The 27,778-nt window shown below is 41.0% G+C and overlaps 1 protein-coding gene across 17 annotated transcripts in view; it reads left to right on the forward strand.

Annotated features, from left to right (window-relative positions):
• The window catches only part of FER (FER tyrosine kinase), a 456,227-nt gene that overhangs the window by 146,594 nt on the left and 281,855 nt on the right, over positions 1 to 27,778 (forward strand). For 14 of the 17 annotated variants that reach the window (XM_050945728.1, XM_050945722.1, XM_050945727.1 and 11 more), the window contains one exon: positions 18,172 to 18,264. In XM_050945728.1, the coding sequence (XP_050801685.1) occupies positions 18,172 to 18,264 (93 nt within the window). Of the gene's footprint in view, positions 1 to 12,108; positions 12,136 to 12,470; positions 12,665 to 18,171; positions 18,265 to 20,769; positions 20,879 to 27,778 lie in introns of those variants that run through there. The other 3 variants (XM_050945737.1, XM_050945738.1, XM_050945739.1) reach the window with 3 other exon arrangements.

Here is a 27,778-nt window from a genome sequence, read left to right on the forward strand (position 1 = left end):
CCAATGCTGGTGCTGCCAAATTTGTACAAATAAAAATTGGAGGACAGCTTGTTTTGCAATTTTTAGTATTTGTACTTTTAGGTCAGTTGTTCCCAGACTTGTTCCGCCGCTTGTGCAGGGAAAGCCTCTGGTGGGCTGGGCCAGTTTGTTTACCTGCCATGTCCGCAGGTTCAGCCGATCGCAGCTCCCAGTGGGAGCTGCTGGAAGCGGTGTGGGCTGAGGGAAATACTGGCCACCACTTCAGCAGCTCCCATTGGCCTGGAGCAGCAAACCGCGGCCACTGGGAGCCGCGATCGGCTGAACCTGTGGACATGGCCGGTAAACAAACTGGCCCGGCCCACCAGGGGCTTTCCCTGCACAAGCAGCGGAACAAGTTTGGGAACCACTGTTTTAGATTTCCCAGTATCATTGTGTGGTAGCCTTGTGACCAATGTCAGCCTTTCTTTCCCATATTCATTTCTTTTATACAAAGTTTTTCTCTAACACTATCCCAGATGAACCAGAAATAATAATTTGTGTATAATAAATATAGCACGATGGAAGAGTTTGTCTGTTGACCCACCAGGTGAAGCCGGTGTTGAAATTCTGCAGGGAGATGCTGACAGATTCATTTTGACTCACTGTGCGAGTACAGCTTGTAACTCTACCTTGGATAGAGGGGAGATGAGTTTCCCTCTGGCCAGAGGTAACTTGGGTCTAGCAAAGGTGAAGGTCTACATGATAACTTCATGAACAGATAAATGTGGAGACAAATCTTAGGCTGACACGTTTTATTTGACTTATATGTAAAGCCAAGCCCAATATAGGATGCAAGTAGAATTAAATTTAGGTGTGTAGATTCTGTTCAGAGCAAGGTGGAAACCACCTATGTGTAGTATGCCTACATACATTATCATTTTTTACTGCATGTTAATTGCATATGTTTGGAAAGATTTGATATTTAGACAAGTACTTAATTTGAAATAGCATATTGAATTTCTGTTCCTCAAATATTTGCTCTAAAATATTTTCTTAAAATCTAATCATACAGATGCAGGAATAGTGGAATTTTTGTTAACTGTCAATCTAAATAATTACAGACAGGCATCCCACGCAGGTTCCTCATTTAAGTCTGGCTCAGATCTCTTGTTAAGGGAATTGCATGTTGCAGCTTTCATGAAATTGCCATATCTTATATTAATGCACACATGGATTTTTCTAATAAACTGACAGACTTGTTGAAACCAGATGGAAGTGTAAAATTCTAACTACTGTCTGTTAAATGGAAATAGCCAAATGGATTTTAATCTACTTAGAAACTCTGTCTCAGTTTCTGAAAGTGTCACGTTATCCTTTAACACAGTTAATATGAAAGCTACACTGGTTAAGACCATATTTTCTTCTCTGTCTTATTAAAGCTGATCAAGGTTAATTCCATTAGTCTTCTGTTTTACTGTGATAAAGAATTTGCAGTATCTTTCAATGTGCATTTCGAAGCAGGGTACAGTTGCCAGTTATCATATTGAATAATTTTAAATAACCTTGTTGCTTTTGAAAGTTGAGGTGCTAAAATCTTTCAGGTCACACAGTAGTATTCTAAGTAGCTTGGAGGCATAGTTTGCCCAAGTATTGAAATGATTTATTTTTTTTAAAAGGTTTTAGAACATACTTGTTTCACTGCTTTTACTACTGATATTCTACTGTACGTTGAATGTGTTGGTTGTTTAATGATACCTGTAAATAGTTTCTGGAAAAAAATTAACTGAATCATGTTATTTTACAACACTTACGTCTTTTAAGGCACTTACATCACACGTTGTTGTTTAAAACAAAAAACAAAAACCCACGCATTTGTGAAACCCCAATAGCATTATTTATTTTCAGCCGCTGAAAAACTGTTGCACTGGTACAGTTATTATTACAAATCAGTAGTCATATAATAATGTATATATCAGTTCCATATCAGTCACTGGCCCAAGTAAGGACCATGCACAATTGCAGTCTTTACACTCAGGAGTACAGGGAATACATCCCTACTCCCCCAGAGATGCATGGTGCCCAGAAGAGATGGAAGGTGAACCAATCCTGCTTTCCACACCAGCCTGCAGAGGGAACAGGCTGCATTCCATTAATGGACCTGGCAGCAGATGCACTCCCCTTATGTGTTATAGAGTACAGGAACATATGCCTTCCTGAGGCAGAATCGCTTCTGGTGCTATCCCTGCAATACTGCCCCTTATTCTGCGCTGTGTCTTAAAGGATACAACATACTCAAATTTCATAATCCACTTTGTGTCTCCCAGTTGCTGATGTGAATTAATGTAAGTAAGATTTGCTGAAAAGATCTAAAACAATAGTCTTCTTCAAGTAGTGTCCCTATGGATGCTCCATTGTAGATGTGTCTGCAGCCCTGCACTGTTGATTGGAGAACTTTGGTGGTAGTGTCCGTTCAGCCCGTGCATGCATGGCTTCCCCCAGCCCCATACTCTGCCACGAGGCTAACCAACACTGTGCGGGCAAACCCTCCTCAGAGCTTGGCTACACTCGAAACTTCAAAGCGCTGCCGCAGCAGCGCTTTGAAGTGCGAGTGTGGTCGTGGCACCAGCGCTGGGAGAGAGCTCTCCCAGCACTGCACGTACTCCACTTCCTCATGGGGATTAGCTTGCAGTGCTGGGAGCTGCACTCTCAGCGCTGTGGCACTGCTTACACTGGCGCTTTACAGCGCTGTATCTTGCAGTGCTCAGGGGTGTGTTTTTTTTCAGGGGTGTGTTTTTTTCAGGGGTGTGTTTTTTTTCCCTGGGCGAGAAAGTTGCAGCGCTGTAAAGTGCCAGTGTAGCCAAGGTCTCAGTTCCTTCTCAACTGCCCCTGGCTAGAGATGAAGCTTTAGGTGACCGTTAGCAGATTAACTTCTTCAGAATTGTTAATTTTAGGGAAGCTCCAAAAGGAAAGCTTTCTTTTCTTCACCCCTTCATCTTTTATTGCCCCCAAACCTCAAAAGCTTTATTTCAGACTTTTTCCTTCATCTTCCTCCCTCTCCCATGGGGGGACCCTCTTAGACAGGGTCTGCCTGGTTCACTAGGCTTCAAGAAGTGTCTTAGTTGCAAGGAATCTCTCCAGGTGACTGACTGACTGACACTCTCAGTGTGTCCACTGTCTTGGAGAGAACCACATACTACAGAAATGTAGTTTGTGCCAACAACTAAAGCCCAGATCCAGAAAGGATAGAGAGCGGAGATTCATAGACTTTAAGGTCAGAAGGGACCATTATGATCATCTAGTCTGACCTCCTGCACAATGCAAGCCACAGAATCTCACCCACCCACTCCTGTAACAAACCCCTAACCTATGTCTGAGTTATTGAAGTCCTCAAATCGTGGTTTAAAGACCTCAAGGTGCAGAGAATCCTCCAGCAAGTGACCTGTGCCCCATGCTGCAGAGGAAGACGAAAAACCTCCAGGGCCTCTGCCAATCTGCCCTGGAGGAAAATTCCTTCCCAACTCCAAATATGGCTATCAGTTAAACCCTGAGCATGTGGGCAAGTCTCACCAGCCAGCACCCAGGAAAAAATTCTCTGTAGTAACTCAGATCCCACCCCATCTAACATCCCATCACAGACTCAAACTCCTAATATAGATGGCCCTTCAGCAACCCTCTACTTCTAAGGGAGGTGTGCCCAAGAAGGTACCCACGAGCCACTCATGCGAGGCTTCTAAGAAAAGGGCTGAGAGTCCCCCACAGCAAGCCTTGACTGAGCTGAAAACAATCCCTGGCTTGGTTGGTATCATCTGTACCGATAACACTGAAGCTGTCGAAGTCTGGTACCCAGGGCTTGCGCAGTACTGCCCTGACAGAGCATGTTAGGCTGCCTAAGGATGCAGTGGGCAGAGACAAGGATTCATTGGTACTGACTGAGCGCAAACAATCCATAGAATTCACCTTGGGCATGGCTTCTTCGGTACAAATATCGATGTTGGTACGTTCTTCAGCCCGCCAGGCACTGGTGGACCATGCTATCAGATCCACATCACCAACTCCTCCGTGGCCCTACTGAATATTTACTAGAACAAGAAATGGCCACAGTAGTGCTCCAGAGCAGGCATCGGCCAGCATCCCTTGAGAGACGCTCTCCTCTTCTCATGGGACAAGGGCTTTCTTCATGCCTTTTCCCCATTCCCTCTATTGCTGAAAGTCCTGCTGAAAGTTTAAAAAAAGAAAAAGAACACATGATACTGATCACTCTCACCTGGCCCAGACAGACGTGGTATCCTTATCTGTCACAACTGGTGCTGTGTCCCCTGATGACTCCTTCCTATCACTCCTTACCTCCTCTCGCAGAGCGAGAGATGCACTTTCCATCCCAACCTGGGGATACAACAGCTCAAAGCCTGGCTCCTTCATAGTTCCAGCACACAGAAACATCATGCTATGAAGAGGTACAGGAAGTGTTATTACACAATAGGAAAGTGACTACCCCGTCATACTTACCCATGCAAGTGGAACAGGTTCTGGATGTTGGTGCCAATCAAAAAGGGTCACCCCAGATACAGCCACTCTCCTCACAGTCCTGGACTATTTGTTGAATCTCAAGAAATAGAGAATTATTAAGAAAGGGTTAGATAATAACAGAAAATATCATATAGCCTCTATATAAATGCATGGTACGCCGACATCTTGAACACTGCATGCAGATGTGGTCACCCCATCTCAAAAAATAAATATTGGAATTGGAAAAGGTTCAGAAAAGGGCAACAAAAATTATTAGGGGTATGGAATGGCTTTTGTATGGGGAGAGATTAATAATACTGAGACTTTTCAGCTTAGAAAAGACTAAGGAGGGGTATGATAGATGTCTATAAAATTATGACTGGTGTAGAGAAAGTAAATAAGGAAGTGTTATTTACTCCTCATAACACAAGAACTGGGGGGGGGTCACCAAATGAAATTAATAGGCAGGAGGTTTAAAATAAACAAAAGAAAGTATTTCTTCACAAAATGAACAGTCAAGCTGTGGAATTCTTTGCCAGATAATGTTGTGAAGGCCAAGACCATAACAGGGTTCAAAAAACAACTAGATAAGTTCATGGATGATAGGTCCATCAATGGCTATTAGCCAGGATGGACAGGGATAGTGTCCCTAACCTCTGTTTGCCAGAAGCTGGGAATGGGTGATGGGATTCATCATTTGATGCTTACCTGTTCTGTTCATTCCGTCTGGGGCACCTGGCATTGGTCACTGTTGGAAGACAGGATACTGGACTAACTGACCCAGTATGGCTGTTCTTATGGGACTCTCAATTCGCTTGTTAAAAGCACATTTAGCAGCAATAATGACCTTCCACCAGCAGGTAGAACGGTACTGATTTTTTCCCGACCAACTATAAAGAGGTTTCTCAAAGGCATAGCTAACCTCTTTTCCCAATCCAAGCTTCCTACCCCAAAGTGGGACCTCAGCCTAGTGTTAAAAGGACTGACTAAACTGCCCTTTGAACTCATGGCCACTTGTTCTTTAATTCACCATTCCATGAAGATGGCATTCCTGAGATTCACCATTACCTCCGCAAGAATGATAGGGGAGACAGCAGCCCTGATGGCGCATCTCCCATTTAGTGTTCTTTCCCGACAAAGTCATGCTTAAATCACATCCAAAGTTCATCTCACAGTGACTTCTGCATTTCATGTGAACCAGCTCATTTACCTTCCAACCTTTTGTCCTAAGCCTCACTAGGATAATAGGGAAGCCATCCTCCATACCCTCAATGTAAGGAGAGCCTTGGCCTTTTATTTGGACAGGACAAGAGGTTTTAGGATATCTCCGAGACACTTCCTCTCCATCACAGACAGGTCCAAAGGCACAGCGATTTCAGCTCAAAGACTCTCTAAATGGGTCTTGAACAGTTTCAAACTCTGTTACCAGATTCAATTTAGCACCTCCATCTGCAGTCTGCACACATTCTTTGAGATTGATTTCTTCATCCGTCGCCTTCTCCAAGGATATGCATGTATTAGAAATCTGCAAAGCAGCTACCTGGGCGTCAACACATACCTTTGCAGAACACTATGCCATCCTTCAGGACTGTGCTACAAATGCCAGATTCAGTGCCACGGTACCATCATCCAAAACAGACTCGACTCCAAAACCTCAGCCTCTAGTGAGGGCTACTGCTCGGGAGTCATCTACAGTAGAGCCCCATAGGGATGCTACTAGAAGAAGTTGTTACTCACCTTGTGTAGTAATGATGGTTCTTCAAGATGTCTGTCCCTATGGGTGCTCCACGGCCCACCCTTCTCCCCTCTACTTCAGAGTTCTCATCATAGCTCTGCAGTAGAGAAGGAATTGAGAAGGGTTCGCTCACATAGCGTTGATTAGCCCTGTGGCAGAGCACGAGGAGGGAGGCAATGCTGCACGAGATGAATGGACACTGCTACCAAAGTTCTTAGATCAGCAGCGCAGGGATGCAAACACATTTACAGTGGTGCACCTATGAGGGGGACACATCTCGAAAAACCATCGTTACTGCACAAGGTAACTACTACTTCCACAGTATAAAGATGTATAGTACAATACACAGACTTGCTCTATAACCATTTGTAGCAGTTAAGATCAGTTGGGAGTCACTTGCTAATGGAGGTCGGGGATTTAATTCATGGATTTCTTAGGCTGAAGGCTCTTGGTTTTGGAATTCATTATACTTGGTGGTCTGCCAGGACTTGAGTGTAGCAAACTTCAGAGCATGATGCAAGACATCTTAATTTGGTTTAGTTTTTGTCCCCCTTTTTTTTTTTCTTCTGACAAAATGACATCGTAGCTGCTGATATTTTTTGAGATTGCACAGTGCTTCTGTAATGTTGCCCACTATGGTCAGTTTTATATAATGAATGATTTTTCATTTTATTATTAGGAAGTTCTACAGACACTGTTAATCATAATAATACATTAATTAATTAAACAGCCTGAAAGTAGTATAAGTAGAACTGCATTTGAGGAGCTTAGGGGTCAACTTTTATTTTTATTTGATTTTTAAGAAGTTAATTGAGGCTAGATTCTTCAACTCTCACTGACATTCCGTAGTACATAGCACAAAGAGTCCCCCTGACTTTAATAGGACTACTAAATATGTGCTCATTAATATAGGGGTTGTAGAAATATGCCCACCATTGTTAGGTGCCCACCTCATGATCTGAGGCAAGACTTCTATGTTGTGAGTAGGAAATCAAATGCAGTGTGTCAAAGGGGCGGTAAATGGAAGCCATGTTCTATTGTAGATTCATTTTGATTATCTATTATTCTATAGAGATGGAACCAAATAAAAAGGAGCATTCTCAGAATATCACTAATATGATATGGTGTTTACGTATGACCAGTAACCCATTTCTTACTATACATTCCCAGGAATTTCATTACTAGTATAGTACACTTCAGCAAAGGAAAAATTACGATGTCAACATATATATGAATCTATCTAGTCTAAAAAATATTCCCCCAAAATGAAGGCTTCAATACTTAAAATGGCAACTGTGCCAGTGGATTTGTTCTGCTCCCAGTCTCCTCCTTCCCTTCACCACATGCTCTAGAACCACATTGGTTTGCTGCAGGATGGGTCTTATTAGGCTACGGAGAAGGGGCAGGATTTGCAGCTGAATTTCCACCAACCAGGAAAACTGCCATTCTGAAGTTAGTTTTATATTTGTCAATGCCTGTGCTTTGGGTGTTAACATACCTCTAGCCTATTGGGTGCATTTATCTTGGTATTTTTGTTAAGAATTACAGTTTGTTTATTACCAAGGGGTTATGTTCTTGGCCTGTGCTGGTATGAAAGACTGTATTTCTTTGAAGTTTTGTTTTTAGTTTTCATTTTATTTTATTTTCTCCTACTTTCATTTCTCCAAGCTGTTGCTTGGGAAGACAATACAATTCATCAATCAAATGCAGTTTTTTTCTTTTTCTTTTTTTGTCATCTGATATCTTGAGCAGTACCTTCATGATTTTTTCATATTCAGAATATCAAATCGTAATAAAATTTGCTTTGTTTTGTAATGCAGACTATTAAATAGAAAGACAAAAAAAAGTGACCCAAGAGAATTTAGAACTCTGTGTTCAAAATGTTACTTTAAAAAAAAAAAAAAAAAAGTAGATAGAAAACACAAGTGTTCCTAATCATGTTAGACAGGTTTCCTTGCTTGGGTTTTAAGTGCTGAAAAGTAACTGCCATTATTATCTGCTTTAAGATATTGATTTAGATTTATACCCAAAAATGTATAGAGGGAGATGTAGGGACTGGCTGGAATTTTCTGAAATTAGGTTAGCGGTCTCTCCGACACTGCTTATGAGAAAGATGATACTATTAAGGCTGGGGGGAGGAGGAAGAGAGGGACCTCATTTCCTTTAGAAGATGAGCAGGCCAACCTATTACCACTGCATAGATGTTTTTGTATCTGCAAAAATATAACCAGTCTCATACAGTACAAATTCAGTTTGTTGTAACTGAGCATGTCCAAAAGAAAAAGCATCACGTTCAGCTTTTGCATTATCTGTCTTCACGCATAGATGTATAGAGGAAATCATATGTATGATCAGAAAACTTTCTTCAAATGCGAACCATTAAGTTTTTTATATGACATATGTCAAGAAATTTCGCTTATTTATTATGAACTATATGCTATTTTGATAGCATCATAATATCTAATTGCACAACCTGCAGCTCCAAGGGCTCTTGAGAGGGTGCTCCGCATGTCTGCAACTGCTGCTCTTCCCGCTCTCTGCTACAGCCCAGAACATCCAACAGGGTATTTTATAATAAGTATACAGTGGTCAAACTTAGAAAGTTTCTACTGATTTGAGAGAGATTTCCGTTACTTAAAATTCAGAATACTAGTATAACCAGAAATGTATCTCAAATTGGTACAAATGTTTAAGCGTACTCAATATGTAGTACAAAACTAAACTACTTTCTAAAAGCTTTGGATTTTCTGATTTTTTTGTGTGTTCATGTTACAATTTTATGGTCCAGGACGTCCACGTCCCAGTTCTAGATCTCTGCAGCAACCAGGCAAGTGATACATATCTCACTATCCCTGGCAAACAGAGCTGGATGTTGATGGTTTTCACAGGTCTCCCTAGTTCAGACAAATGGTTAGTGTTCAGATAGCTGTTGGCTTCATGTATGGGGTAAGACTCATGCATATGGTGTTGTTTCAAAATGCAGCTGTCAATAAGAAATCACTTTTAAAGAAGGAAGCACAAAAAGAAGTCAGTCAGATCCTCCAGATCCCCTTCTTCCTCCAGCTTTATCACTAGGAAGCAGAGCCTACAGAGTCTGACAACATAGAGCAATCTGAAAAATAACAATTTTTTCTACCCTGGACAAGTTGGAAAAAGTATGCAGAAGAGTCGCAGCCATGACTGAAAACCAGTATGAAAAAGAAGATGAAAAAACAAAACAAAGAAAACACATGAACGCTCTATACTCACAACGGCAACATGCAGAAGAGGGTACAAACAAAATGCAGAAGCATATATTTGTACATCTCACCAGCCCAGAGAGCCACAAACTGCTAGAAGAATGTGAGGGATCCTCCAGAGAAGAGAGGCAATAACTTTTATATTCTGTCTTTAGTTTTCTTGCCTTTTTCCTTGCTTTTTCCTCTCCTCTTTGTGTCTTCAGGCAGGAGAGAGGCATAAGGAGGGTAAAAGTAAGAGAGCTGAGGTGAAACTTTCATGCTTTTGAGATGAGGAGGAAAGAAAACTGGAGGGAGGAGTCTGGTTGAAGTTTATACAATTGCAAACAGTGTCAGGACTCCATGTTTCCCAGTTGGTGGCACCATAACACTGTCAGTTCTATACTCCACCTTTGTGGAAGATTGTCCCTGGGGTAGAAAGCCCCAATAGCATAAACTTGCAGGAGTTGAGAGCAGTGAGACTAATGCTGCTGGAATTAGAAATTTATCTCTAAAACAAGCGCCTCTTAGGTTAGTTGGAAAACCACAATATCTTACATTACAAGAAGGGAAAAAGTCTTATCAAAATAAAGTTATGGAGTTTCTATTCTGCGCAGACCTTCCTCTAGCAAACTTTAATCCAGTGTACAGAGTTAAGAATTTCTGCAGTTTTGAAAGTAAGTGTCAGGTGGATGGAAAAGTCCTAGCATAGCCTCAAAACCCCTGTTACCAGTTTATACTACCTCAGGAATCTGAAGAAGTTAACATATTGACTTATATTGAAAGGAATGGATGGAAAGTTTGATCAGTTTCAGAAGAGAAAACATCAGGTAACACAGTTGTACTTTTTTAATTTGTAGGCTTTCGTGCTACTGCTATTACAAAAAGCCACGTTTAAACAATTACTGTCTTAGCAGTACACTCAGAAATGCTGTGTTAATCACAAAGTGTATTTCAGATGCATTTCAGTGTTCTTATTGTACGCTATGATTTGTCTTTCTCACCATGCAAACTTTGTGCAAAATAGTGGGGAGAGGGGTTATTGTAGTTACACCTCTTAAATTAATTACTTTCAGCTGGAGTGCAATTACAAAAATAAATCAGTTAAAATGCACATTCTCTGCATTAGTTTGGGGAAAAAGCAGTATGAATGTTTGCTAAGAATTTTAAAAAAACTGAATTCATAAACCAATATCTGCAGCAAAATGTAGAATGTGAGGATTTTTTTGATTGTGCCCTTATGCCAACTCAGCAGGCTTTTTCTTCTCTTTCAACTGATGGAGACAAGAAAAAAAAGCCACAACTGTGATGATGTTGTTCTATACATGGGGTTTATTGGCTGTGGGCTCTAGGAGGTTCTTGTAATGTGGTGTGCAGCAGCTGAGGGAAAATAAAGGCTAGCTTACAACAAATATTGCAGACTGCATAGCAATAGTCATACATTCCAAGGCCAGAAGGGACCACTGTGATCATCTAGTCCAGTGGTTATCAACCTGTGGTCTGTGGACTATGTCTAAACGGTCCGTGAAAGACTTAGACTGAAAACTGACTGAGCAGAATTCAACCATATGGGTACAGACAATAGATTTCAAAAGGGGTCTGCACCTCTATTTGAAATTTTTTAGGGATCTTCAAATGAAAAAAGGTTGAGAACCACTGACCTATAGATCCCTGTGTGGATACAAAATTTATATCTGCAGATGCGGATATCCACAAAGTTGCAGGGCTCTACCAGGACCTGCAGTGGCAAAAGCAGCAGATGTCGGGCCACCACTCACAGTAGCCAGTTCCTCTGGTGTGGCTGTACTGCCCCAGCTCTGTCCACTGGGGCAGACAAGAGGCTCACTGGCAGTTTTTCCTGGTGATTCTGGTGTGTGCAAGTGGCTCCCACACTGCCAGACAGGAGAGACACACTGTGGTGTGGAAGGGACTCGCGTCTGGGAGTGTGTGAGCTGCTTTCACACACTAGCCTCACCAGGGACAGCTGCCGGTGAGCATGGTGCCGGCACCAGTGGACAGGGCTGAGGCAGTACAGCCATGCCAGGGGAACTGCCCAGGCTGCTGGCTCCTGTCATCGGTGGCCTGATATGCTGCTGCTTTCACTACTGCTGTTCCTGGTAGAGCCCTGCAGCTCTGCAGATATCTGTTTTATATCCATGGATATAAATTTTGTATACGTTCAGAGGTCTACTAATCTAGTCCGATTTACTGTATAATAGAGGCCATAGAACTTCCCCAAAATAATTCCTAGAGCAAATATTTTAGAAAAACATCCGATGGTGCTCTAAAAATTGTTCCAATGGTTGATTATCCTCAGCATTAAAGATTTACACCTTATTAGCAGTCTAAACTTGTTTAACTTCAAGTTCCAGTCATTGGATCATGTTGTTATTTTTCCTGCTAGATTGAATATCTCCTTACTAAATATTTATTGCACATGTAGATACATGCAAACTATAATCAAGTCACCCAGTAACCTTCTCTTTGTTAAGCTAAGTAGATTGAGCTCCTTGAATCTGTCACTAAAAGCATGTTTTCTTATCCTTTATTCATTCTTGTAGTTCTTCTCTGAACCCTCTCCAGTTTATTAAATGTGAGAAAATGATCCGTTTTAAGTTTACATTTTAATATCTGTCCTATCTAATAGGAGTTTCGTGCTCTGAAATGCATTGTTTCTTTGTGTTTCTTGTGTAGGTTCTCTGGTGATGTCAGGTTCTGAAGTCCAGATGGCATAGTCACTGACTGCTGTGCATCAGGCAGAGATCCTATAAGTCTCTGCTTCCATTTTGACTTTTACGTGTCATCATCTGTTTGCACTGAATCTGGTGTATTTAATACCCCTATGGAAACAAGATCAGGCCTCATCCAGGTCCCCAGGCAAAAAGAGTTTAGAACAAAGGAAAAGCCATTAGTGAAAGTTAGAACATTACTTGTAGCTTAATGTTGCCAGGGCTTTTCTAGTCGTTGTCTTTAGAAAATTTGCTGTACGTGTAGAATTAAGACTTTATTTGAATTTATTTGTGGGAAACTCATCAGAATGCACATGTTCCCTGCAGTTTTTTCCCCTCTGTGATATGAGAAGCAGTCATTTAGCCTCTGCTAATCCCCATGACTCGTTTATCAGAAGAAGACACTTTATCGTGTCATTACCTGAGCTGCTTGAAATGAGCTGATCATCCCAAGCCCTGGCAAGCATGTAAGCAAAATTAAGTACTGTAACATGGTAATGCAGTGAGCATTTTTTTAAAAGTAGCCATTTAATTCATTCATATAGAATTGACCTGTTGTATTATCAGATTGTAACTTAAAATGACGTGCAGTATTCTGTAGACATGAGACTAATAAAAGGAGTGAAATGTTTTATTTGTGAGTAACTGGACACATGGTGAACAAGTATTAGTTACATTGTTTTATAAGTTCCCCATCTGTCTCATGATTATTCTCATGATTATTTAACTTTCACCTCTTCTTTTTGGTGATATTCTGTTTTTATGCAGTTATAGTGCAAACTATGGACACACTGCGGAATATTGTTGTAAAAGGAATAACTGTTTATTTTAACTAGCAAATAGAATAGGCATTGTCTACTGGCTGAATTGCAGTAGTACCTTAGTTTCCATAGTGGGTATACACTGTAATCACTGGATCTCGAAGTTTTTTTTACTGGTGACCTCTTTCACATAGCAAGCCTTTGAGTGCAACCCCCCTTATAAATTAAAAACATTTTAAAATATATTTAACGCTATTATAAATGCTGAAGTCAAAGCGGGGTTGGAGTGGAGGTTGACAGCTCGTGACCTGCCATGTAATAACCTTGCCACCCACTGAGGGGTCGTGACCCCCAGTTTGAGAACCCCTGCTGTAGATAATATTTACTTATTGGTAAGGATACAATTCAGTCATGGGAGGTCATAGATTCGATGACTTTCCAGGACCTCCATGACTGGGTCTGGGACAGGGCAGGAGCAGGTCAGCCCCAGGGCTACTGGAGAAGTTGCCACCAGAATAGCTGACTGTTGGCCAGTCCTAGGGCTGACAGAACAGCAGCCAGGCGGGCAGCCACTAGAAAAGCTGACAGGCAGTCAGCCCTGGGGCCACCAGACCAGCGGCCGGGGGGCGGCGACCGGAACATCTTTACTGGTGGTCAGTTGGAACAGATGACTGGCAGTCCAGACCCAGGGCAGCAGGAGCAGCAGTTCTTGAGCTGCCAGAGCAGCAGCTAGGGTTGGGTCATCCCCCTAGGGCTGGAACAGCTGTGGACAGCCTTTTCCACACAAGTAGTGGTGGGGCTGGAGCCGTTTCATGCTCCAGTAGCACTGTTTGTTTGTCCACCCTTACCCCCAGGGTATTTTTAGTGAAAGTCAGAAATAGGTTGTGGGCTTCTGTGATTTTTTTTTTTGTTTTTTTGCCTGCAACCTGTTCCTGACTTTTACTAAAAATACCTGTGACAGAATCTTAACCTTGCTTATTGGTTTTACATTTTCCTGACCATTTAGAAAACTCTTTCGAGAAAAGCTGAAGTTGCATAATTGTTTATGTATTTATTAATTTATTTCAAATTTTAACTTCTACAGTTCCAAAGCTCTGAGACAACTTCAGAAAACCCCAATAGACCTGTTACCTCAAGATCCAATACATTGATATAGTGCAATTTGATTTAAATTCCTCCAAAGAATCCCACGTATTCTGCTACCCAGCCCAATCTATCATCCCTGTTTAAGGGGCCAGAGAGAAAAGATGGACCATGACAAATTTTGGGGGGGTATTACTGACGACGTGTGAAGATGCTATCATTGCTGAAGTTAGGGTTGCCTCACACTTTTGTTTACAGGCCTCTTATTTTAGCTGGTATTTTACTTTGCCAAATTTTAACACTTTGGGCTGAAATTTACCATGCTTGCTTTCTGTCTTAAATTGAATTCTTTTGAAAAAATTCAGCAATACCCAAACGATCCATATTGCTTAGATGGAAGAGCAAACTGCCTCTGGGATAGAAACTTGGTTCAGTGACTTGACTGACCTAGTAGCTAAAGAGAGGGGTAATGTTTAAGGGAAGAAGGACTTCAGACAAATTTGAAAAAATTTGATCTACGTTTTTGGAAACCTTTGATTAATTCCGGACAGATGGAAACTGAGGTGTGGCTCTGCTATTCCCTTTTTCTTTCCCTTCTTTCCCTTTCCTTTACTTTTTTGGGGAAGAACCAAAATATTCAATATAATAAGAAAGAAAAGATAAATCAGAACAGCTTAGTTTTCTGGAGTGCAGATAAGGAAAAATCTTTGAAGCACTGTAGTGCCTCTGCTCTGTGGTGCAAGAATTTGAAATTTGACAGTAGTTCTGGGAATAGGGAAGTTCCTTGTGGGCCTCATGAAAATACACTCAGATTTTGCCAGGTTTTAAACATCTACACTTTTCTATTAGCTTGTGATCTGTTAGAGGTTTTTATTGGCTCGGTTAACACTCCATCTGCACTGAGTATTCTCCTTGGCCCAACAGAGACTGAGCTGCAAACAGAACAAGTCCAGTTCCGTGCTGGCTTATGGAAGGAGCCAAGGAGAGACCATGAATTCTAGTTTGAGCTCTTGCACTAGAATTCATATTTTTGTGCACTTCAGATTATTTCTTATTGATCAAGGCCTAACCTTTGGAGGCAATCATTATCACTCCAACCATTTAACAGACAGAGTAACTGAAAGTTAGCACAAGAATGAGAACCTCTCCTCTAACATGTCAGATGTAAGCAACATCCACAGCTGCGCAGCTCTTCATAATATATGTGCCAAATCTGTGTGCTTGGTTGCTCTTTCTGTAATTGCTAGACCCCTATCAACAGTGGTCTGTGATGGGATGTTAGATGGGGTGGGATCTGAGTTACTACAGAGAATTTTTTCCTAGGTGCTGGCTAGTGAGTCTTGCCCACATGCTCACGGTTTAACTGATAGCCATATTTGGGGTTGGGAAGGAATTTTCCTCCAGGGCAGATTGGCAGAGGCCCTGAAGGTTTTTCGCCTTCCTCTGCAGCATGGGGCCCGGGTCACTTGCTGGAGGATTCTCTGCACCTAGAGGTCTTCAAACCATGATTTGAGGACTTCAATAACTCAGACATAGGTTAGGGGTTTGTTACAGGAGTGGGTGGGTGAGATTCTTTGGCCTGCATTGTGCAGGAGGTCAGACTAGATGATCATAATGGTCCCTTCTGACCTTCAAGTCTGAGTCTATAATACCAGAACCAGTAAAAGAACCCAGTTTCCTGACTCCTGATTATAGGTGCTGAGTGGCTAGGGCTAAGTGGTACAGAGGTAGGGTGACCAGATGTCCCAATTTTATAGGGACAGTCCAGCTTTTGGGGGCTTTTTTGTATATAGGCACCTATTACCCCCCTACCCGCGTCCCAGTTTTTTACACTTGCTATCTGGTCAGCTTATACAGAGGGCTCAGACCTCCACCCCGCAGCAAGTTTATCTACCTGCCAGTTCAGCAGTCGCTGGGCTGCCCCCATCCCTTGGTGCACACACTCACCTTTGCAGGCAAAGGCAAAGCCTTGGCATGTGTCGCACAATGCTGTGGTGAGCTCTTTGAGTCTCTTCCTAGTGACAAGAGGCAACAGTCTGGAGCAGGATGCTGGGCCCAGGGAAGCACCAAGAGACAGAATGGAGCTGCAACTGCCTGGGTGCTCTCTCCATTATTCAGACCCAGCACTGTGGGTCAGGACGGAGCCAGAGTGAGTGTGGGGCTGGGTAGGTTCACTCTCCAACCTCAGGGCCTCACCCAAAGCCAGAGGACAGGAGCAGTTCCACTGCTGCTCAAAGTGAATGCAGAACTCGGCAGACTTATTTTTAAATCCTGGACAGGAGCTGCCACTGCTCGGGATGGATGTGGGGCCAGGCAGACTCAGTCCGCAATCTCTGTTGAGACAGGAGCCATTGCTGTTTGCGGTTAATGTGGGATTGTCTTGGTCTCCAAACCCTCCCTCCCTCAGATCTCCACTCCATGCTGGACCGGGATAGAGCCGGAACCAGCCTCTCCAAACAATATTTTTACCCTCCGCCTATGCTCTTGATGTTTCAATGTTGTCTAGTAAATAGTTGTGTGTGCTGCCAGCAAAGTGTGCATCACATCCCTCTCTAGTGGTTGGTCGATATAGACGATAATAACCTACTTTTGCTCATAGATGTAGTTCAGCTTTTATATTTGGGATCATGGGGCTTACTATTATTAATAATAGGTATAGGCATACCTTCTGGTTTTATTGATTGTTAGTGATACTTAAATTACAGTGTACTTAATGAGTGAATTAGGGGTGGAGATGGTGCTCCCTCCCCGAGCCCCGCTGTGTGCGGCTGGCCTGAGCCACCTGGCATTGCTGGTTGCTGCCCCGAATGTTCCTCTGCACCCCCAAGGTGGGCACACCCCACAGTTTGAAAACATCTGATAAACAGTTTTGATGGGGGGTACAATGCCTTCTATATTCTCCCCCCATGTCCCCAAATCTCAATCCATGCTTCTGCTATCATTTACTCCTTTAGCTCAAGTGATGAAGTCTGTGTTGAGATTTAAAGTTCCTAGATTCAGACTCTGCTGATGTGCTGATTAGTATGGTTCTATATGTTGGAATTTCTGTTTTTCCAGTTTTCTTTTAAAAGACTTGGGGTTTTTTGGCATGAAGTTTCCTACCTTAAAAAAATACTGAAGTTGAAAAGTCAAGCACTCAGAAATTAGGAAATGGCAGCATTAAAACAGTCCATGTTACCTTAATTGGGTCTCCTTCTGCATATGCATTATAATACGTCTTTAGTTACATTACAGCATACTACTTGTTCTACAGCAGGGGGTATGCAGAGATCTTCCAGGGTGTACATCAGCTCATTTAGATATTTGCCTAGTTTTACAACAGGCTACATAAAAAGCAATAGCAAACTAAAATTTCATACAATTGCTTGATTATACTGCTCTATATATACTATGAAATGTAAGTCAATATTTATATTCCAGTTGATTTATTTTATAATTATATGGTAAAAATGAAAGTCAGCAATTTTTCAGCAATAGTATGCTGTAATACTTGTCTATTTTTATGTCTGATTTTGTAATCAAGTAATTTTTAAGTGAGGTGAAACTTGAGGTACACAAGACAAATCAGAGTCCTGATCTGGAAAGGCTGAGAGCCACTTTTCTACAGGACTCATACTTTATTTAGTGTACTGGATGGACACTCTCCACCTACTTCCCACATCACCCTCCCCCATTTGTCACTTTTTCTTCCTGTTTTTGGTATCTATTCCACACCTTTGTTCTGTGTGCACCTCAGGCTGCACTAAATGGTGTACAGAGCAGAAAGAGATAATAAAGGAAGGTAAAAATTGAGTTAGATATATACAAAAAAGCTGCTTGTAGAGTTTGGTGTTCTACTCTTTAAAAAAAAAAAATTGTCCTATTCAAAAATTACCTACCCTAGGGCAACTAAAGAAATAGGTGAGACCTGACTGTACTATTATAGAATTTCAGATCTGTTATGTGGTTGACAGTAATTTTATTTTTAAATAATTACTCGAAACTTCTGTATTTAACATTATACAGTTTGGGCTAGCTCCTCAGCTGATGTAAATTGGCATAACTCTGAAGTTTGTGCAGCTATGCTAGTTTATCAGTTTATATTTAACTAAAACAGAAAAATACATCAGATTATAAATACTCAGAAATCTGTGTTGTGTAGTTTATTTTTATTGCTAATATTCTTTTTTTCCCTCCCAACCTAGGATAAGAAGGATAAGGTGTCCAGGTTTGATACTATTCGTCACTCCATCGCTGGAATGATAAGATCTCCAAAATCCATGCTGGGCTCTTCATCAGTAAGTAGTATTGACAGCGGGGTGTTACATTGTCCTCCTTTTTGCAACCTAGATAGCATTCTTTTTAACAGTACAACACACTTCAACCTACATGTAAAATATTATATTAAAATAGCATTAGAAAATCCTATATTCTGACTGGTAAGTAGACATGATAATACCATGAAATAACAGTATGAGTCAGAACTACTTTTATTCAGTGCACTCTAGAAAAATATGTATCAAATGTCTCTTCTGTTGCTCCGGGGTCATTGTCATACCAGAAAAAGCTCATTTTTGTAAAGCATTAGTTTATTGACTGATTGACAGTGACTGACTGTGGTATTCCTTGGTGAATCTGGTGATATAGTGCATCCTTTACATGCCACGTCAATGCATTGAAGCCACTTACTAAAAACAGTTCTTAGGAATATTGATGCATGAAGGAGCTCTTTGACTTACGTGCTGATTTTTGAGGCACCCTTGGAATATCTGGTGTTCTAGTGCCTGATCCACAGTCCATTTAAGCCAGTGGGTGTCTTTGCATTTATTTAAATAGGCTTTGAAGCAGGCCAGTAAGCAACAAAGGAAGTCTTTTGAGACCCGGATGTATTAAGACAGTTTAAAAAAATAAAAATAAGAGGAGGAAAAGAAAAACAAATTGTGTGATGCTTGCCAGTGTATTTTGAAGCATACACTAAAAAACTTAGAGAAAATGCTGAATTACATACATTTCACTTAGATGTCTAACTTTATTTTAAAAACATTTCCCTTCCAAAACTTAGCTGAACGCTCACATCTGGCGAAGGGCAAGTTATTGCTCCAAAAGCTCAAAGAAGGCCCAAACAAACCTCACTAGAACTTCCAAAAAAATTCATCTTTTGGGTGAGGTCCGTCACCTGAAGTTAAGCCCAAAAGGAAATTTCTTGAGAAAGTATTGCATTACTACCAAGCAACCACATAAGATGTAGTTTAGCTAAAAATAATTGAAATAGATGTGTGGGAGAGGTGACAAAATGTCTATATGTATTTGAAGAGTATAAATCGTAGTAAAAAGGAGGAATTATGTAGAGTGGTCCAAACAAGGCTATAAATAGCAGTAATGGGATGATATTAAGAAAGGAAAATTTTAGGCTCAATAGTGGAAAAAAGTCCTTGAGAGTGAGGGCTAGTCTACATTAGAAGTGGCACAGCTGCACTGCTGTAGTGCGTCTGGTGAAGATGCTTTTTGCTGGCGGGATATAGTTTTTCTGCCACCATAGCATTGGCCACACCAGCGCTTAGGTCGGTGTAAGTTACGTCGCTCAGGGGGATGTCTTACTCACACCCCTGGGTGACATAAATTATGCCAACATAATCTGTAGTGTTGACAAGTTGCATTGCTTGAACATCTAAAGCTGTACTGGATCAGCACTGCACTTAAAGAGAACAAATCTTTACAAAAAAGAGATGAAGTATGTACATTCTATGATCATGTTTTTAAGATATGTAAGTTATACCAATACAATATTTTTCATATGTTCATAATTACAGTAAGATACTCTGGAGAATGTGTGTTGCCCTCCAGCCTTTCTGTAGATACTCCACTGCCTTTGCCTCATTCGTATCAGTATAATTCAATACAACTTTATTTTTTATGACATGATCCATAAAAAGTGTATCCCAAACCATTATAGAGAATGAAATAAGAAATAAAAAGGAAGAGAGAGAAACTAAGATTGTAAATGCATTTTGAAGTGAAATATAGGCCTGGTCTACACTACGCGTTTAAGCCGAATTTAGCAGCGTTAAACTGATTTAACCCTGCACCCGTCCACACAACGATGCCCTTTATATCGATATAAAGGGCTCTTTAAACTGATTGCTGTACTCTTCCCCGACGAGAGGAGTAGCGCTGAAATCAGTATTGCCATGTTGGATTAGGGTTAGTGTGGCCGCAAATAGACGGTATTGGCCTCCAGGCGGTATCCCACAGTGCACCATTGTGACCGCTCTGGAAAGCGATCTGAACTTGGCTGCACTGGCCAGGTAGACAGGAAAAGCCCTGCGAACTTTTGAATTTCATTTCTTGTTTGCCCAGCATGGAGCTCTGTTCAGCACGGGTGGCCATGCAGTCCCAAATCCAAAAAAAGCTCCAGCATGGACCGTACGGGAGATACTGGGTCTGATCGCTGTATGGGGAGACAAATCTGTTCTATCAGAGCTCCGTTACAGAAGACGAAATGACAAAGCATTTGAAAAAATCTCCAGGCTATGATAAACAGAGGCCACAGCACAGTGCTGCGTGACAAGCATAACGGAAAGCCAAAGAATCAAATGGACGCTCATGGAGGGAGGGAGGGGGTACTGAGGACACGAGCTATCCCACAGTCCCCACAGTCTCCAAAAAGCATTTGCATTCTTGGCTGAATGCCTGAAGGGTCAAAAACATTTTCCCGGGTGTTTCAGGGTATATGTCGTCAAGTTACACCCTCCTCCCGCCCCCCCAAAAGAAAAGGGAAAAAAAAATTTCTCGCCTTTTTTCAGTGTCACTCTATGTCTACTGCATGCTGCTGGTAGACGGGGTGCTGCAGCGCTGAACACCAGCATCCCCTTCCCGGTGGCAGACGGTACAATATGACTGCTGTCCATCGTCATCATCAGCCCGTGAGTGCTCCTGGCTGGCCTTGGTAAAAATGGGAATGACTTCCAGTCATTCCTGGCAGATGGTACAGAATGGCTGGTAACCATCTTTATCATAGCAACTGGAGGCTGAGCTCTATCAGCCCCTCCCCCTTTCATGTCTAAAGAAAAGATTCTGTACTTCCTGGACTATCATAGCAGCGGGAGGCTGGGCTCCTCCCCCCCCCTTAATGTCCTGTATGGACTATCAAAGCAGCTGGAGGCTTCCTCCCCCTCATTTTATCTCACTAAAAAGTCAGTGTTTCTTATTCCTGCATTCTTTATTATTTCATCACACAAATGAGGGGACACTGCCACGGTAGCCCAGGAGGGTTGGGGGAGGAGGGAATCAATGGGTGGGGTTGTTGCAGGGACACCCCATAGAATGGCATGCAGCTCATCATTTCTGCGAGATCTCTGGGGCTCTGCCATGACCAGCTGTGCTCTCTGGTTCTCTACTATCCTTGCCCCATATTCTAGGCAGGACTGACTCTATTTTAAGACAAAACATAAAGAAGGGAATGACCCGGGGAGTCATTCTCATTTTTGTCCATGCACTCCTGGCCGACCTCAACGAGGCCAGCCAGGAGCACCCATGACAGCAGCAGACGGTACAGAACAACTGATAACCGTCATCTGTTCGCCAGTTTACAGTGGCATGGCAGATGGTGCAATAGGGATGGTAACTGTCTCTACTACCTTGCAAATGCAAATGAATGCTGCTGTGTAGCACTGCAGTACCGCGTCTGTCAGCAGCATCCAGTACACATACGGTGACAGTGACAAAAGGCAAAACGGGCTCCATGGTTGCCATGCTATGGCATCTGCCAGGGCAATCCAGAGAAAAGGGCGCAAAATGATTGTCTGCCGTTGCTTTCACGGAGGAAGGATTGAGTGACGACATTTACCCAGAATCGCCCGCGACACTGTTTTTGCATTGGGATCTCAACCCAGAATTCCAATGGGCAGGGGAGACTGTGGGAACTATGAGATAGCTACGGGAAAGCTACCCACAGTCCAACGCTCTGGAAATTGATGCTAGCCTCGGTACATGGATGCACATGGCCGAATTAATGTGCTTAGTGTGGCTGTGTGCACTCGACTTTATACAATCTGTTTTACAAAACCGGTTTATGTAAAATTGGAATCATCCCGTAGTGTAGACATACCCTGAGAGTGAAACCTGTCTCCACTGAAGTTAATGGCAAATCTTCTATTGGTTTCAGAGGAATCAGGATTTAACAAAGGAATCTATGGACTTGATTCTGATCTTTATTAGTGTAAATCAGGAGTAACTACACTTATGTCATTTGAATTATGTTGGTGTAAGTGATATCAGAATGAGGCCCTTGAAGGCAGGGAGGTACAGGAAGTTACTTCCAAATGGCTGGAGCTGCAGAGAAGGCTCTTGTGCCAATTAATCACAATATTGTGTGAATGGACAGAGAAGAGGATGCTTGGTGAGTGAGTGAGTAGAGAGAGGAGTAGAGAAGGGCAGGTCTGTGAAGAACCTTAACTAAATTCCAGAGAAGGGCAATATCCTAATATATGTTCTGTATCTCATTACATAAGTGACCTACTAAATTAGAACATATCACCCATTCACCTGCACTCTTTAAGTATTTTTGTCATGTGTTGTGGTGAGTTCATGATGTAATGTAACCTTTTAGTAATGGTTACCATATATATGCATGGGTACAATTTCCTTTTTGATTTTGTAGCTAACTGCCACAGTAACTAGCTACTGGCCATTAATCTTTTTCTTGCTGCCCTCTATGTGGCGCTGCTTCTTGACATGAAGATTAACTGTTAGAATATTGGCATTTCAAACTCGCTGTGCATTTTTCCAAGTATTCCAGGTATATTACGAATCAATCAAGTATATTATGGTATATAATATGCCAGATGTATTATACAACAATATAATATTATTTTTTAAACTAAAAGCCATACAAATATTTTTAAATAATGTGCATAAATAATAAAGCATGTAGAAGTAAAATTTGAAGAACATTGGTGTTGATTCTATTACAGAATATATCTCCAGTTAAAATATCATTTTAACTGCTTGCTTTCTAAATATACATTTTCAATGTTTTGACAATCTATAAGCAAAAACAAACAAACAAACATCAAATCTTTATTTAAATGCAGTATTATCATAATAATAAATATCCACAGTTAGTGACAGGGAAATATAGTTGCTATCATGCATAACCGAAGAAAACCTTTTATTTTTTTTTAGTGCCCTCCGGAGAAAGTAGCAGAGAAACCTTGTACTTCCTCAAACACCCAGGAGTTTAGTAAAGCTCAGGTTAATTATCATGCATTTCTTAGTATTTAGATGTCTTATAGTTCTCAAGGTCTTTATCCATGTGGTTTGCCTAGTCTCTGATAAACAAAAGGAGGAGGGGATACAGGTGATTAAAAGTCTTTTATTTAGTATTTTACTCTGAAGCCTTAAGGGATGCTTGGCTGAGCTTTTATCACAGAACATTTGGGAATTGCTAGTAGTGCTGCTGCCAACAGAGAAAAGAAACAATACCATTTAGAATGAGACTCTGGGTGATGATATTGCAAAGAGGCCAGAAAGCTGCTCGAAGTAGGCAAGTGAGGATTCTTTCAGCATGGGGTAATTCTTGGCTTGCGTGGAGATGGTGTATAAGCCCTTTGCAACTCTTTCCGATTTCCCCTGGCACAGCAGTGTAGCAAGTATTTGCGGCCTTGGTCAGATTGTTCTGTATACCAGAAAACTAAGTCAATGTAATAGCCTCTTGGAGTTAGGATATGTCTGCACTGCAGTTGGGAGGTGTGACTCGTAGCATAGGTAGACAGACTCCCGCTAGCATTGCTCAAATTAGCAAACTAAAATATCAGTGTGAATGTTGCATGCCAACTTGAGCAGAGCTAGCACGAGTCTGTCTACCTGCACTGGGAATCACACCTCCCGGCTGCAGTGTAGACATACTCTTTTAATCCTAATGCACTTTAGAGAGCTTGAAGGCTTCTCCAAACTATGGTGAAGATACGAATGGTGGAAGAGCCCCAGAATAGAGGAGCCACAAACAACTTACTGGATACAGCTGAGGATTCAACTGTAGATCTGCTGCCATGGGCCGCTATCTGCTTTATAGCTCCCCTGCCATTTACTGTCATACAGACCACCTCTCCTGGCATTTGTAAGCACATAACTGTGACAACAATTGTTTCTTCAGTATTAGGCATGGTCTACACTGGAGGTGGAGGGGGATCGACCTAAGATACGCAGCTTCAGCTACGAGAATAGCATAGCTGAAGCCGATGTATCTTAGGTTGACTTACCTCGCATCCTCACGGCACGGGGTCAACTGCCTCTGCTCTCACATTGACTCCGCTTCCACCTCTCTCCACGGTGGAGTGCAGGAGTCGACGGCAGAGTGATTGGGGATCGATTTATTGCATCTACACTAGACGTGATATATCAATCCCTGATAGATCGATCACTACCCACCAATCTGGAGGGTAGTGTAGACTTACCCGTAGAAAAGCAGTTAATGTCTTTTTCTTAGTTGTTTTTAAAAGAATTTAGCAGCTGGAAGAAAGGAGAGTCACCATTGTGTGACTAGGCAACTCTCTTATGAAACCAAAGCCAGAATTTCGCAGCTTTTCTGGTGAAGTGCTCTAGTACCTTTAGGAGATGGAAAAGAAAAGGATGAGGAAGGGATAGAAATGGAGTATGGGGGGAAAAGTAGAGAGGGTGAAAGGAAAACAGAGAGAAAAGCTCAAAGCCCTATGAAGTAGGAAGAGTAAGACAGATAAGATGGAAAAGAGAAGAACTAGAGACTCAAAAACAAATAAAATAAAAAAAAATCCCCGCAGACTTAATGGCTTTTGTCAGACCAAAACCAAGTCAGGAATCCATAAGTGGAAAGAGCAGTAATATAAAGTTTAATGATCTGAGGTAGGAAAACAAAAATTAGTAGGTAAACCCTTACTTCTCACATTTTAACCCTGTTCTTTAGTCCCTGATAGGACACTGTCCTGTTTGGACCAGTATGTGAACGAACTGTACCTTGAAATAGGCCCTGCTGCCCCTCAGATTCAATGCAATGTTTTTTTCCCCTGAGAAATTTTGTACTTTTTGCAGATATGACAGTTGTGACGATAGCAATGGTGTTTTCTGGTTTCTGACTGTTTTTTTTTGGTTTTTTTTTAATGAACTTGGTAATAGTGTTTATACAATGGGTTGTTGTGCTTACCAAATTCAGCTATTTCTGGTTATAAAATATTTTTCAAATTTTGTTAGTATCACTGTTATCTTACATTTTTGTGGTTTATGTACTTTTGCTTTAATATGTAATGTTTTGTAAAATGCTGTAGCTTCTTTGCATTTTTGGTTCCCTTGCCCTGAAGTAGCTATTGGATTCATATACCGTATTGCCTTGCAAAATAAATAGCAAATCACATTTGAATGCGTCTAATGGCAGGGTAAGAATTATGCTGTTTAGGTTAAGAAAAGTGCCAGAGGGAAAATTCTAAAAGGATCAACCTAAATTTATTTCTATCTTTTTACTAATCCAAGAGTATGTCATTCCCTTTCTCCAGGGGAGAATTAAAATATCTGCCTGGTAAAAAATATATAAATTTTCATTGCTTAAAGACCACAGAATAAAAGCAGTACAACAAGTTTCAGCTAATTAAATGTGAGAAAATAGAACAAATGTTCATTATTAAGTAATAGAGTATCATTGAGGTATGTGTGTGGGTGGCGGGTTGCCGTGTTTATAAGAGCACACATTTATCAACAACCTTAATGTGGTGTTGCACTAAAAGTCAGGGAGTTAGATTTTGGTTTTTTCAGAGACAGCTTGTTGCTCAGTCTCTTCACAGATAATGGGGTTGGGAAATCTTATTTTTTAAAAAAATGCCAAGTCAGAAAACTTTTGCTCTACATTTCAATAAGCAGCTGCTTGAGAGCACATTCACGTGCTGCTGTTAGAGTAAAACTTATTTCAACTTCATATTAAGTTCAGATGAAAGTGGAAAGGAGGGGAGGATCTACAAGGGAGAAAGAGGAGATTGGTCAACACATAAGGGGAGAGTGAAGGGGAATCTGAGGGAACCCCCCCCCCAAGCCCAAGATAAGGTATGGTGAACCACAGAAATCCCTGAAGGGAAGAGAGGAGAGAGAGAGAGAGAGAGAGAGAGGCAAAGAGAGAATAATAAATAGAAATACATTACTTCATGTTAATGTGGATGATACATTTCAGTTTATTTCAAATACCATTTAATTTTATGGTGATTGTTAATTTGGTTAGTAAAAGAAACTTAGAAATAAAACCTTCTCATTTAAATATTTGAATTCCTCCATTAGATAAAGAAAGAGGGAGAGAAAAACTATATATGTCAATCTCAGACAGAGACATCTTCATCCCTAAAAAAAACCAAAAAACCAAGAAAACCTGAGTCCTAGAATATGTATCTTACTTACAGTCACTAATTTGTATTATCAAGTAATTGAATGTTTCTTAAAGTCTTATTTTACAGTAACAACAAAGTTGTAGCACCTTAAAGACTAACAGATTTATTTGGGCATCAGCTTTCATGGGTAAAAAACCTCACTTCTTCAGATGCATGGAGTGAGCTTATGCCCAAATAAATCTGTTAGTCTTTAAAGTGCCACCGGACTCCTTGTTTTTTTTATGGATACAGACTAACACAGCTACATCCTGATACTTTACATTAAACATTGTAGAAGAAAAACAGATAGGAATTGTGAAATAGTGAAACAGAAATTGCCTTCTTTAAAAGGGCAATATTTTATGTTTCAACTATTCATGTTAAATCCTGCAAAATTTTCTTCTAACTCTAAAATGTAGTAGAAATCTAGTGTTTTAGAAATTAGTGATAAATTCATTTACAATTAATGTCAAAATGATTATACATCTTTCTTTAATACTCTTAGTTGGCTGTAACCATATTCCCCTAAATAGCAATTTTGAAGTGCAAATGATCATATATCCTATTTATTTGAAACATTGTACTTTAATTTATACAATACCATTGTTAAGAGTGAGGGGGTTCATTCATGCAGAAGTTATATAATTTATATAACATACAAATCAACATCATTTATTGATTTAGATTTCATTTATTTTCTGTGAAGAAATACTTAATTGATAATTCTTGCTTCAGCTAAAATGACCACAGAGTGAATAAAAAACCATCGTGAAATTTGAGAGAAACACCTGACAAAGCCTTCCTAATAAAGTTTTAACTCAATTTAAACAGGTTTTCTAAAGTTATCTAAGTACAATGCAAGTTCTTGCTGTAGGGGGTGGGGGGAAGGGGGAGCTTAACCTGCTCCCATTTTCTTTCCACGAAATCTTCTCTATTTCAAAGAAGTACTCTTAGGATATTTTATGCTGGGGACAGGTAATGATATGGTCATGGACATTGGTTCAGACATGATGCAGGTTGGAAGTGAGAAACTGTTACCATCTGATGACTTGCTTGTTTGTGTTCTGTAAACTGAGTTGTGTGGCTTAGTCTGTTTCCTTCTTAATGAACTAGTGTCCACATTACAGAGTCCATCACAAATGGCACCTTTTGTTGCACATTTCAGCAGGAAGGCCATGAACTGATTATGTATTGAAACCTCCCTATCTTATACCACTAGAGAAGTTCTCTCCAGAGTAGCACTGAGGTGATGTGTGAAAGATTTTGTTGCCTTGACACTATCCTGCAGCTTTTCTGTGAACATTCAGTGAGGTCTCAATCTTTTGGGCTGTCAATCCCAGCATCTTTCACAAAAACTGAACTAATTTAATCTTTTATAAGACATTTTTTCTTTGTAATTTGAAAAGTTTATTTTATATGTAGGTAATTTCAATGG

This window comes from Gopherus flavomarginatus, chromosome 3, assembly GCF_025201925.1.
Source record: "Gopherus flavomarginatus isolate rGopFla2 chromosome 3, rGopFla2.mat.asm, whole genome shotgun sequence".
Classification (NCBI taxonomy): domain Eukaryota; kingdom Metazoa; phylum Chordata; order Testudines; family Testudinidae; genus Gopherus; species Gopherus flavomarginatus.